This window comes from Sciurus carolinensis, chromosome 11 (assembly GCF_902686445.1).
Source record: "Sciurus carolinensis chromosome 11, mSciCar1.2, whole genome shotgun sequence".
In the NCBI taxonomy this organism is placed as follows: Eukaryota; Metazoa; Chordata; class Mammalia; order Rodentia; family Sciuridae; genus Sciurus; species Sciurus carolinensis.
The window spans coordinates 8280473-8293366 of record NC_062223.1 but is presented as its reverse complement, the minus strand read 5'-3'; the positions used below and the strand labels follow the sequence as shown (position 1 = coordinate 8293366).

Below are 12894 nucleotides of genomic sequence, written 5' to 3'. Positions count from 1 at the left end.
CGTGCCGTACTCTGCCCCTTGGTCTCCCTTATGTCATAGGGGTCCAGCTTTCTCCATGCCCATCAGACTGCAGGCCTACCCAGCACTCCTCTGAAGCCGTGTGGCAGAGCCTGTGGGCCCAGTGGTGAGGTGACCTCCAAAGGCAACAGCGAGAACCACACTGTGCTGGTGCCACCAGGTCGCCACTTTCAGGTCACTTCTTCTAAGCACTCACGTGCACCACAGCATTTCCCGGGGGGGAGATGAGCGCTGCCTCAGAACATACCATGTACCCAAATTCAATGGATGAAATCTTGGCCTGTACAATGGACCAAAGTCCCCAGAAGAAATGGGATGCGAGGGCAAACCTGTAATTACAGAAGAAACATGTGAACTGCTTGGTGTCGATCCTAGCATCCATGAAGCCCCTTCCCATTGGGTGGCTCGGAACGCTGCCTCGACCACATGTGGGATTACATGTCAGAGGACCCAGCGCAGGGGACCCTCAGGTGTCAACACGACCCTGAGAGCACGTGGACAGAGACTGGGAAAGAATCCACCTTTGCCACAAGCATGACTGTGCAGGCAGCAAGTGAGAAGCCCCGCTGGCCCGCGGCCTCTCCCTCAGGCCCCGACGCTGCTGCCTAACTCCGCCCTCAGGCCAGTCCCTCCCACACACACAGGAAGGAAGGAGAGAAGCATGGGAGACTCACCATCTTCTCCAGTCCCCTCTGTCACCCTGAATCCAAGTTCCTCCTCAAACAATGCCTAAGGGTCATTTACATGACCAGCCCTCCCTCTGTGTCCTGGTGGTCTCTGGCCCACCTAGTCCCTTGCTGCCGCCCTTTCTTTAAGGTTCTTCTGTCTGTGCTTTTATTTCCACCACTTCCAGAAAGAACACAGGAGGATCTATGAGCCAGGAGTGTCGCATGAGCTCAGTGGCAGCAGCCTTCCAAAGCTGGGTCCTGTACGTGGCTGGACCTATCTCTGCCTGCATGCTGAAACCAAAAGAACTCTACGGTCTCCGCCACCACAGGGAAGCAGAAGGTTCTACTCTGGACAAGGTCCAAGTCCTAGAGGTAAGTGGGCACGAGGAAGATCCGCCATGCTCCTAACCGCAAGGAAGCAATCCAGACAGTTCACAGAGGCAAGCTGCACTCGTGGCTTCAAAGGAGGATCCTTACCTGTTAACTTCAAGCAACATGTCTTCTTCTATAGCAGATTTCTCTTCACTACTGAGGTTTTCAAAGTCATTTTGGAATGTAGTCAAGTAACTGGAAATAAAATGGAGCTTAAAAAAGAAGTAACTGTGTTAGGATCAATGCTGGTTAAAAGCAGATGCTGTTAATCAGTGCGCGGAGCGCACACGTGCACTGCGCCCACAGCCGTGCCCACAGAAGTCCTACTGGACCTGGTGTGGGGCGGTGGCTGCTAGCTCTGAAGCAAGTGATTCAGGTAGAATCATGTTTTTCTCTAATTAAATTCACATGCATGTTTTCATTATCTGATCTCAAAGGTGGGTACACCTACTGCAAACCTCTGGCCACAGTAGCCTGCACTCCATGCAGGAATGCCAGGCGCAGGGCTCTCAGGTACCTGGTAGTGCTGGCAGGTATTCCCTCAGAGTGGAAGCCAGGCCGGACAAGACAAGTAAGTGCCCTCCCACCCCGAGAGGCCAAGATTACTTACACACATGTTAATAAATGGGCCAACTCTAACTCTGGTTTGGAGGACAAACTGTTTGCCTGCGACGGTGCCAGGCATTAGAGGATAATGGGATGCACTCACACGGCTCACCCTGGGAACTTCAGAATGGTCAAACATTTAAAACTACTTCATCATGGATTAAAGAAAGGAAAGTAGGAGATTACCTCAAGAGATGCCCAAAGGTCATCTGATAAAGATCCACACCCACATATTATCCTAAAAACTTTTCAGAAACTAGAACTAGGAAGGAACGTTTTAAGATTGACATGTTGCTGAGTGATTTTAGCCATTCGTTGGAGCGAGATCTCCTCTGACTGCCTCCCTGGCTAGCTTGCCAGTCCCAAGGGACAGTGCTCTGGTTCTGCGAGCCTAACTTCTCACCTGCCCCAACCACAGCTCCTGTGTCCAGGGTTACAGCTGGGCTCCCTCCCCAGCCAAGCAGGCCCATGTCTCCTGCCCTTCCTTCTCATGAATCCTGGCTGCCTGGCTTTGCACCCGTCCAGGTCCATCCTCCTCAGCCCGAGATGTGGCCAGAAGAGAGCAGCTGCAGTTTCTGGCCACTTGGCAAGGCCACACTGAAAGGCCACCCCAGGAGCGTGGGTCACCTCCTGAGGAATCCTTCTGGAGTGCAGCTCAGGACGCTCCTGAGTGAACTGAGGAGGCAGCGCAAGCACACCTGTCCTCACCCTGACCACTGTGTGAAGCCCTGCTGCCACCAGCCAGGTTGCAGGGCGCGAAGCCTTTGTGCAGTAGGGGCATCCGTAGGAGGGGGACTACTGCCCCACATGCAGAGTTGGACTTGGCTCTCTCCTGCTTTCCCAGCTTCACCGCTACCCGCTGAGCCCGCACTCAGGCCTCAGGGTGGGCTAAGCCACAGGAGGGGGGTCCCAGAAGGAAACTCCCCAAGGAAGTGATGCTCCTCCAGTATCCAGGAAAGGGCCTGCTCATGCCAAAGGCATTCCTCCAGGTATTAATCATGGTGGACAGGACTATGTCTATCTGCACTGTGAAACCAACAGAGCAAGGTTCATGTTCCCCAGAAAGAAGCCGGAAGGCAGACTACGGGCTGGGCGCTTGGTGAAACACTGGAGGAGCTAGAGGAGGCCATGCTCCTCCCTGACAGAAGACAGGATCTCCAGCATGGGACCTAAAAGAAGCTGGACGGGGCTGGGCGGGGCTGGGCTGCGGCTCGGTGGCAGAGCTCACCGAGCACTCGTGAGGCTCTGGGTCCAATCCTCAGCACCGCATAAAATTAAAAATAAAGGTATGTGTCCACCTACAATTAAAAATATGTACATACAAAAAAAGATTGAAAAGATAAAAGCTGAACTGAAGTGTAAAGTTTGCACCCACATTTAACAGAAAATAACATTCTTTCACATAAGCAAAAGGGTTTGCCTAACCATGACACAACTTTAAAAGGAGATCTTTAAAAACAAACATGTAACTCTAACTGCATAAAACTGATTTCTGTAACTAACTTATCAAGTCCATAAAAACAAATCTCTTACCTGTTGTGTTCTGGTGGGATACTTGAGAATGTTTGCAGTAAAAAAGGGGTACTTTTCATAGGTGTAATCATACATCCACTCACAGAAGTGATTCCCAATGTCAAATCCCCTGAAAGGAAGGAGATGACACAGTGTGAGCACACCCCGGGGCCTCGGCTCCTCATCAAGATGGAAGGGCAAGTCCGGAATGGGCTTCCTGAGGACGCAGGGCGTAGCAGCTCAGTGGACAGCAGAGCGAAGCAGGTAGGTATCGGAACTACGGCTGCAGGGCATAAGGATGCCACCCGGCCCACCAACCACAGGCAGACATCTCCCGCAACGGTGCTGAGGAAATGAAGAGGCTCTGGCAGCCACAGGAAGTGGCGAGTTCTGTCCACAGAACCCTGGCCCGGAGCAGACTTCTGGGCAGAGGCCTTGTCTTCCGAGGGAGGTGCTTTCGGCTCAGGTGCTGCTGTCACTCATTTTCTTCTCATGCCATTTCATAAATGTATCACAATAAAAAACAGCACTGAGAGTTAAGCCTTCGAGGCAGCATTACCTGTAATTATAACTGCTGTATTCAAAGTCGATGAGCATCAGTTTCTGTTTCTCAACGTTCTCTCGGCCGTCCAGCAATAGGATGTTACCTGAAGAAAGGTGTGAGCAGCAAGACTTACAACAGAAGGCTCAAGTTCTCAGAGAGCTGAGACTGACTCTTGTCCCCGTGGGGGCCCTGACTGACCAGTTTGGGTCCTGCGGCTGGAGCACGGGTGTGCTACCAGGGCTGGCCCCCCATGGAAAGACTCCAGACCCACCTATCCAGGTCCTGGTTGCCTCCCGGTACCAGGTGGCTTACTGTGGAGCACAGCCCGGCCTCTCCCCTGCTGTGGAGGACAGCACTTCTCAGACATTTGGCACAGTGGCACACTGGAGCTGGATGACCAAAGCGCCCCCACTCATGCCTACCCCAGCAGCCCTGGGACTCAGCTGCTGGCAGTGGCTGGTGAGGGCACAGCAGGCAAGGGGCTGTCATGGTGTCCTCCACAGCTTCCACAGGCTGAGCCCTGAGGACAGCACAGGCAGCAACCCCACAGGGATGTTTCCTTTGGCATGGAATTCTGGGCATGAGGTGGGTCAGCCGCCAGCCTGGCATGAACTTCAGGCCCGTGCTCCTAAGATCCAGCCCTCTACACCTTCTAGCTTCTCAGCACCTGGGCCAGCAGGCCCCCTGCTACCGTCTGGCCTGTCTTCCCAGCGTCCCTGGCTGAGGGTTTCTAGGCTCGCAGGTACTGCTCCTGTATTCAGGAGCAATGCAAAGGGAAACTGGAGGCAAAGGCCTGAACAAAAGAAATGCACAACTCACATCTCTATTGCCTCTTCCCTATCCATTCTGAGCCTCGCTGCTGCTGCTGGGCACTGTCTCGTCTCCACCGAGGGTGTGGCCAATGCCCAGGGCCACACTGAACTGCCTGCACCCTGCTCCACTTACTGAGCCAGCAATGATCAGCCAATTCGTCAAAGGTGTCTGGGCTCAAACTAATGGTTTACTGAAGCTGGGACTTGAGCAGGGACCAAGTGGAACTGAAAAGGAACTGCTAAGGCAGGGGCATCACTTGACTCAGGAGTTCCAGGCCAGTGGGGCAACACAGCGAGATACCAACTCCAAACAAACCAAACTGCTGAGCCTGGCAAAGAAGGGCCTGAAGTGACTAGAAGAACCAGGACAGCAAGGCAAGCGAGACAAGGCCAGTAGCATCCGTGGGGACTGCACCACTAGGCTGGGCACATGCTCATCCCAGCCACTCACGAGGCTGAGGCAGGACTATCCAAAGTGTGAGCCAGCCCGGCAAGTTAGTGACATCCTGTTTCAAAAGAAAAGAATAGAAAAGCAGTGGGGATGTGATTTAGTGGTAGAGTGCATCTGGATTCCAAAGGGAGGGACAAACTGGACACCACACTGGGTAAAACTCCGCGATGGGAAGGGCACCTATGGCACCGTGAGTTTTCTGAAGCAGAGCAACCTGCAGTCATGAGCAGCGCGTGCCTGGCATTCAGAAAAGATCGTCTGACCAGCTGCCTCCAGCTGCTAGGAGGAGAGGAAGGGCCTGTGTGGCTGACCCTGGTCCTTGACAGCTTCTACAGGATAAGGAAGCCAGGGGTGCGCACCACAAGGAGTCAAACCCAGACAGCACATGAGCTTTACAACAGTTAAGTCCTCTACTCCAACTCCCACGTTTACTGAATATTCCTTCAGATTTTTTTTCATGTAAACATTTTAACAGAAGTGGAATGATACTCTATATGTTTTTCTAAAACTTGCTTTCTTCTCTTAATATAGCCTAGAGATTTTTCTGTGGATATATGTAGAGCTCTTCCTCATTCTTTTGATTTATTTTTAATTTTTGGATACTGGGGATTGATTCCAGAGGCATTTTACCACTTAGTCACATCTCCAGTTCTTTTTATTTTTTTATTTTAAAATAGGGCCTAAGTTACTTAGGGCCTTGCTAAATTGCTGAGGTTGGCTTTGAACTTGAAATCCTCCTGCTTCAGCCTCCCGAGCCACAGGCGTGCACCACTAGTTCTTTTTAATAGTTATCTATACTTCATTGTCACTGCGGCATAATCAGATGTATCTAATGCTCTTGTGGTGGCCAGCTGGCACTTACCACACATGGGGAACATACACACAAATTCCATCTGTAGCATAATGTGGCGACTTACCTTCCTGACAGTCATTGTGACAAAATACAACCGGAGACGGAGTAGATTCAAGCAGTGACCTGGAAAATCAAGGTTGTACCATCACCTGGCGAAGTTTTACATAAGGTGCCCACAGCCCCGCTGTCCCGCACACCAGGGCTCGCCAGCGCTCCAGCACAACACACAGCCTCTTTGCACTCCAGCTCCTTCCTGCTGTGGGACAACTGCACAGGCTGTGGCTCTCCTGTCCCAGACTGGCAGACTCCTCTGTGTTGGTGTACTTGGGTACACATACCCTGGACACATCTCCTTCACAGCACTTCTGCGATTGATACCATGTCGTCACTGACTTGGCCTCATAAAAATGCCGTCTTGGTCACCACTTCCTCAGCGTCACACGGGCCCAGCACAGCAGGGTGGCTGTACATGCTGGCAGGTGTGTGTGCACTCAGAGATCAGTCTCAAGATTCTCGCAGCTTCCCAGAGCTCAGGTTGAGCCATTTCTCTCATCTGCTTACACTTCCTGCCTGTACCGGCCCCAGACACTTTCCTGCCCCTAGACCAAACCACTTCTCTTCAAGTCGGCCTTCCCCATGAAGCCTTCCTGGAACATGAGAGATAAAGCAACTGCCTCTGTGAACATCCCAGGCAACAAAACCCACCTGTCGCACTCACCCTGCAAAACCAGCAAGAGAGGCCGGGCTCAGGGTGTGCTGAATCAGCACCAACTGACGACAGTTCTCGTGACTACGAGTAGCTTCATTTCTGGACAGATGTGCTCTGCCAGGAAAGAAGTCAATTCTCACCTGAGGTTTTCCAGTTCCAAAGGCAGATTGAAACTCAGGAGCTTGTGGAGCTGTTTGATTCTGGACTCCCCAGTAAATTTAATCCTCAACACTTGATTTAGGTATCTGTTAAAGGAAGGTGGAGCTTCAGAGCTTGGTTCTCAGTTGGACAGTCCCAGTTCCAGGGAAGCCCTCTGCTCTCCAGGAAGGAGGGGAAGGGTGGTGACCAGGATCCATGGTATTTTGGGAAGCTGGTTCTGCCCCCGCCCTGTGGGACAGCATTTTTGCCAAGTCGTCTTTCCTGGTTCAGGAATTAATTGCCCCATGCAAGACAAACTTACCCGTGAGACAAACACCACCCTGAGGGCCGGCATACAAAGGGCCTCAGCCTGCCCTGGTACAAAACTAAGCGAGGGCCGAGCCATTGGACCACTTACTTTTCCATTGTTCCAAAAAGCCATTTTGGTTCCTTATTGAATGGCATTTTCATACCATGAAATGTGGCCATTTTCTCAGCTATTTCTGCAGAAATATCTGGCACACTTAATTCTTCAGTGTCTAATCGCCGACTCTGAAAGAAAAAGGGAGTTAAAAACCGACATTTACCTGCTAATCTAAAAAAAGTGAAATCGCACAATCTTAAGAACTAGAAGTCAATTTCTGTAGAGCATTTCAGTCTCACCCAATTAACAACATTCCCTTCAGAAGGGACACTCTGCCCTGACAGACGGTGACCCAGCAACTGCCACGGCAATTCCACAGACAGGCCAGGCCACCTCCCAGGGTCTATATCCTTATGAACCTTTTTTAATTATAAGGAAGTCCTTCTTTAAATTTCAATGAATAAAAGCCCCTTTCCTACAGTCAGTGAGTCTATCCTCTACCACCTCACAGCGCCAGCCGTCCACGCCACAGCACCAGGAGCCCAGTTCTCGGCAGTATGCCTCAGCTGGGGTTCTGCTCTGCCTGCACTGGCGGGATGGAGTGCTGGTCAGAACCAGTGCTGACCAGGAAGTACCATGAGGTCAGGAAGAGCCAGGGCAGTGGTTCTTACTGTGTGACTATACCTGGTCTGGCAGAGAGCAGGCTTGGCAGGCCACAGAGGATAAGGTGGCAGTCACAGAGGATGCCCTCAGCCTCTCGAGGCTGTGATGCCCCCAATGCAGCCTGTGGCCATGCTTGGTCAGCGACTCTTTCAGTATGCTCAGGAAGCCTCAAGTCAAGGAAGACTCTGCACCTTATCCACACAGGCTACTCCCCTACTGACCCCAAGGGACGTGTCTCCAAAGGCACAACAGAGCAGGCAAGGGGTAAGGGGCATACTTCCCACTTGGACGGTGCACCTAACCCAGGTGAGTCCTGACAAATGGCAGGTGCTGTGTGCTGAGAGCACTGAAGGCACAGGCCCGATCTCCACCCAGTCCGGGAATCCTATCCACGACATTCTCTACAGCCATGCCACAATTGGGACAGGGAGCTCAGCCTCCAGTGGAGGATGCTCGGGCTTCTTAAGGCACCTCACGTGGCTTTCAAAAGGGCCAGCACAGTCATATGCCCATCAAGGATGGAAACATTTCCAGAAATGTGTGGTTCCGTGATGTCACTGTCGTATGAAGGGAAGAGTACCAACCAACATGCCAAGCCGGCGAGATGCACCTAGGCTGTGCGGTCCAGTCTCTGCTCTAGGGCTGTGATGACCAAAGCCAGATTACGTCAGGCACCAGAGAGCATGACATGACCACGGGGCTTGTAGGCAGGGGCTGCTGCCAGCCTGAGGACCACTCTACAGTGCTGCTCGGTGGAAGGCGGAAGTGCTAAAGCAACCATGAACAGTACACTAAATAGGTGACTAGTCAAGTCCCGTGTGTATGAAAGCACGTTTGAGATGGCTGGCAGCACAGTAAGTGTGTTTACTTCGACATCGCCACCAACGTATGAGGTGCTACACTCTGACCCAATACCACCCAGGGACAGAAATCCTCCCACTGCATGGTCATCTTCTGGGACCACTGTCATACACGCAGTCCACTGCTGACAGTGTTACGCAGCACATGGCTGTAATACTGTGGAAATTTTGAAGTTAACCTGCCTGGGCTGGGGCTGGGGCTCAGTGGCAGAGTGCTTGCCTGGCATGTGTGAGGCCCTGAGTTCAATCCTTAGCACCACATAAAAATAAACAAATAAGATAAAGACATGCTGTCCATCTATAACTACAAAAATATATTTAAAAAAAAATTTTTTTTAAAGTTAACCTGCTCAAAGATGAACAAATCTCAGTATCTGCTCCTTCCTCAGCAGACAGAAAGAGAAATGGAGATTATCATTCGTAGGGGTTATTAATCTCACATGGCCCTCTGAAAGACAGCTACAGGAATCAAAAAGGATGGAATCCATCAATCCAATGCAGTGGCCAAGAGTAAAACAAGAAATAATATATGATATTAGTCTGAAATAAAATGCAATTGTCATTTCTGTGGGTCAAAAACAGTCATATACTGGCAGTTTCATATGGTTCAACCTAGTATTTTAACAAATCTCACCAGGCATGGTGACACACACCTGTAATCCCAGCAACTCGGGAGGCTGAGGCAGGAGGATCGCAAGTTTGAGGTCAGCCTGAGCAACTTAGCAAGATACTCGCAATTTAGCAAGACCCTGTCTCTAAATGAAAAATAAAAAGGGCTAAGGATGTAGCTCAGTGGTAAAGCAACCTGAGTTCAATCCCCAATATTAAAAAAAAAAAAAATCCCCACTGTGGTAAGGTATAGTGGGGCACAGACTCATAATCCTAGCTATGAGGAAGCGGAGAACGGTGGTCACATTGTGAAACCAGCCCGGACAATTTAATAAGATTCTGTCTCAAAATTAAAAGCAACAACAACAGAAAGCAAAACAACAACAACAAAAAACAAACCAAGTAAACAACATATAAACTTAGAAGAAAGATAAGATAAAAGTTGTCAGGCTCATCAGGGTACTCCCAGTTATTCGGGAGGAACACAAGTTTGAGACCAGCCTCAGCAACATGGTGAGACCCTGTCTCAAAATAAAAAACAAACAGGAGTGCTGAGGAGTTGCTCAGTGGCAGGGTGCTTGCCTAGCATGCTCAAGGCCCTGGTTTCAATTCCCAACACCACAAAAAACAAAAACAAACTCCACCATGTATTAAGTTGTGTGCACAAAGCACACAAAACTTTCCAGGATCTTGGGATCAATTCCACAGATGCCACAACCTGTGTTCTGCTGCTGCAAGACTCTGTCTAAAAAAATATTAAAGCTTTTTTTTTTTTTTTTTTTTTTTTTTTTTTTAAGTTTCAGCTTGCAAGCACAAGGCCCTGGGTTCAATCCCCAGCACCGCAAAAAAAAAAAAAAAAAAAAAAAGCTTCAGGACAGGGCCAGGGTTGTGACTCAGTGGTGGAGCGCTTGCCTAGCACATGTGAGGCACTGGGTTCAAGTCTCAGCACCACATAAAAATAAATAAATAAAGGTATTTAGTGGGGAAAAAAAAGCTTCAGGAGACTAAGAAAAGGAAAATAATTATGACTGCTTAGAGACAGAGGATTTGAAGAATTTGCCAGGCATGCGGGAACAGAGGGACAGGGCAGGAGAGACCCTCCAAGTGGAAAGGCCAAAGTGAAGGACAGATGCTGAAGAGGAGGGAATGGAGACACAGCAAGTGTGCTGGGAGCCCAGATGCACCACCAGCAATTTCTAAAAGAAGGCCCCAGGCCAGGTGTGGTGGCCCACACTGTAATCCCAGTAGCTCAGGAGGCTGAGACAGTAGGATTACAAGTTCAAAGCCAGCCTCAGCAACTTAGCAAGGCTCTGAGCTACTCAGAGAGACCCTGCCTCAAAATAAATAAATGAGGTTGGGGATTGGTCCAGTGGTGAGGCGACCCTGGGTTTAATCCTGGTACCATAGAAGGCCCCAGAAGGTGACAGAAATTAGGGTGGAAAGAGGAAAGTTTGCAGGATAATGGAAAGGTGACTCTCACATATTTTAAAAATATTTTGTAGTTGTCAATGGACCTTTATTTTACTTATTTACACATGGTGCTGAAAATCAAATCCAGTGTGTCGCACATGCCAGGCAAGTGCTCTCCTACTGAGCCACAACCCCAGCCCTCGCATATATTTTTAATTTGAAAGACTGTTTCTTTGTAGGAAAGAAAGAGGTTCTGATATACACCACCCCAAAAAATAATAATAAATATATATAGATAGATAGATAGATATAGATATAGTCTGTATTATTTCTGATCCAGTTTAATAACACAGGTCACAACCCACTCATTTAAAGCCACAGCATTCAGGTTCTTTCCATGATGAGACAAGGAATCCACCTCTGTCTGTGGTTCATGTCAAGTAACCATTCACACACACATCTTACCGGAATGAACTGCTCCAATCGGCCTTGGGGAAAGATGCCATAGAGTTTTGGCCCAAGTGACCTCTCTGCGAGAATGGCAAACATAACGCTCTCCAGAACCATAGCCTCGGCCCCCTAGAACAGAGGGCAACAAACCAGGTGTTACTGAGTGCCTGCACCACACAGCCATCTCTTGATCAGTGTCCTCCTTTCCTCTCACTATGATGAGACACAGACTAGCACCATCGTCACCCCATGATAAAAATGAAGAAACAGGTCTTGTCATCTGTAGGACCCATGCTTGCAAGCATTATACTACATGATATTCAAAATTCTATTTTAATTTAGGTCACTGATCCAAAAATAGAAAAAAATCTATTGAGCATGGCTTCTATTTAGTTCACAGCCGATATGAGTCTTGCCCTCAGCCTCTGACCAAAGACCACACCACCACCCACTCGGTGAGAGCCAATGTGCCCTGTGACAGACAGTCCCAGAGAAGCAAATGATCCAAAGACCTTCTACCCACTAAACTGTCCTGTGGACCTAGGAAGTTTGAGAATTACTGATTCAGGTCTGGGTTCTAGAGCTTTCTGGTGCAAAACACAGACTGGCACGCAGCACTCTGGGTTTCTAGCTTCAGCCTTCTTCCCAACCTGCTCCTCTACGGCTGGTCTTCTTGCTAAAAGCTCTAGGAAGCCTGTAGGTTCCAACGGCAGTCCTATGATTCACGTGGGATCTATAATCATTTTGCCTTCAAAGCTCATCGTTTTGTCTCATTTCAAACTCATTCCTCAGTCTTTTTCCCTTCGATAGTTCAATGCAGCAGAAGAGCTTCCACCCTGGTGTGAAGGGGTGGGGCAGAGTCCCTCCCAACCAGGAGTCCTAGGTCTCCTAAAGAGCTTTTACCAATGGCGGTCCCTAGGCCCTAATGGTGAGTTTCTGCGTTGACCTGAGTAATGGAGGAGCCAGCAGGGATACAGATGACGCTCCTTCCGTCTGGCTGAGAAGTGTGCCGTGGGGAACGTGACCCCAGAGGAACACTGTTCAACGTGCTCACATTACAAAGCCAAATCAAGAGACTAAGAAGAAAAGTTCCTTCGGAGTGACGGAGTGCTACAGTGAGAAGCAAACAAAAGAGAAAGGCTCCTTTCAAAGGACATCAGGTCACACTGGAGAGTCACTCGGTCACTTAACACTGTGGGGAAAATGGAATGCTTGGTGATCCCCCACAATTACAGTCTAACCATCATTCTGTATAATCCCAACAATTATGGTATAAACATCACCTTGTGAGGCCCAATCTTTATTATTCAGTTCATTCATTCGCAGGTTTTTTTGTACTGGACAACACAGATGTAGCACTGATTCGATCAAGTTAATGAATTTTAGAGTAGGATTTGATCAAACAAGTTGTATTGCTTAAATCCTTAAAGAAAGACGATACCTAATCTCTCTAGTTGGCAAAATGTCCTCCATCACTCACTGATCCTCACAGCACCTGTTCAGAAGGCAGAGTCACTGTGGGCTCAGCACTGGAGAAACTCTCTCAAGGAAGCTCACCCCAAGGCTTGCAAAGAGGCCTCTGCTTCAATATCTGCTCCACTGCTGCCATGGGCAGTGCGCCCTGGTGTCCAGGGACTGTAGGCACCTCCCACACTGTATAAAACGCAAAAGCAAACAGAACCTGGGCAGGCGTTGTAGGACAAGAGGATCCGGCCTCGACCGGCAGAGCAGGCCATCTGCCACTGGTGGGTCTTCGTAACGCTCTGCCACCTGTAGACTCTCCCATGCACTCCAACTCTCCAATCACTTCCAAGAGGAGAATTAGGTCGTCTTTTGTCTAGGCACCCAGAACTCT

General features: G+C 49.6%; 1 protein-coding gene across 8 annotated transcripts in view; it reads right to left on the bottom strand.

Annotated features, from left to right (window-relative positions):
• The window catches only part of Chka (choline kinase alpha), a 55035-nt gene that overhangs the window by 4112 nt on the left and 38029 nt on the right, over positions 1–12894 (bottom strand). For 4 of the 8 annotated variants that reach the window (XR_007103952.1, XM_047517461.1, XM_047517462.1 and 1 more), the window contains 8 exons: positions 11055–11168; positions 7102–7235; positions 6686–6790; positions 5901–5959; positions 3736–3823; positions 3198–3306; positions 1164–1270; positions 215–347 (listed from right to left, as the gene is read on the bottom strand). Coding sequence is in view for 7 of the 8 variants with exons in the window: in XM_047517461.1 (XP_047373417.1) it covers positions 215–347; positions 1164–1270; positions 3198–3306; positions 3736–3823; positions 5901–5959; positions 6686–6790; positions 7102–7235; positions 11055–11168 (849 nt within the window). In the remaining variant the exon portion in view is untranslated. The remainder of the gene's footprint in view (positions 1–214; positions 348–1163; positions 1271–3197; positions 3307–3735; positions 3824–5900; positions 5960–6685; positions 6791–7101; positions 7236–11054; positions 11169–12894) is intronic. The other 4 variants (XM_047517463.1, XM_047517464.1, XM_047517466.1 and 1 more) reach the window with 2 other exon arrangements.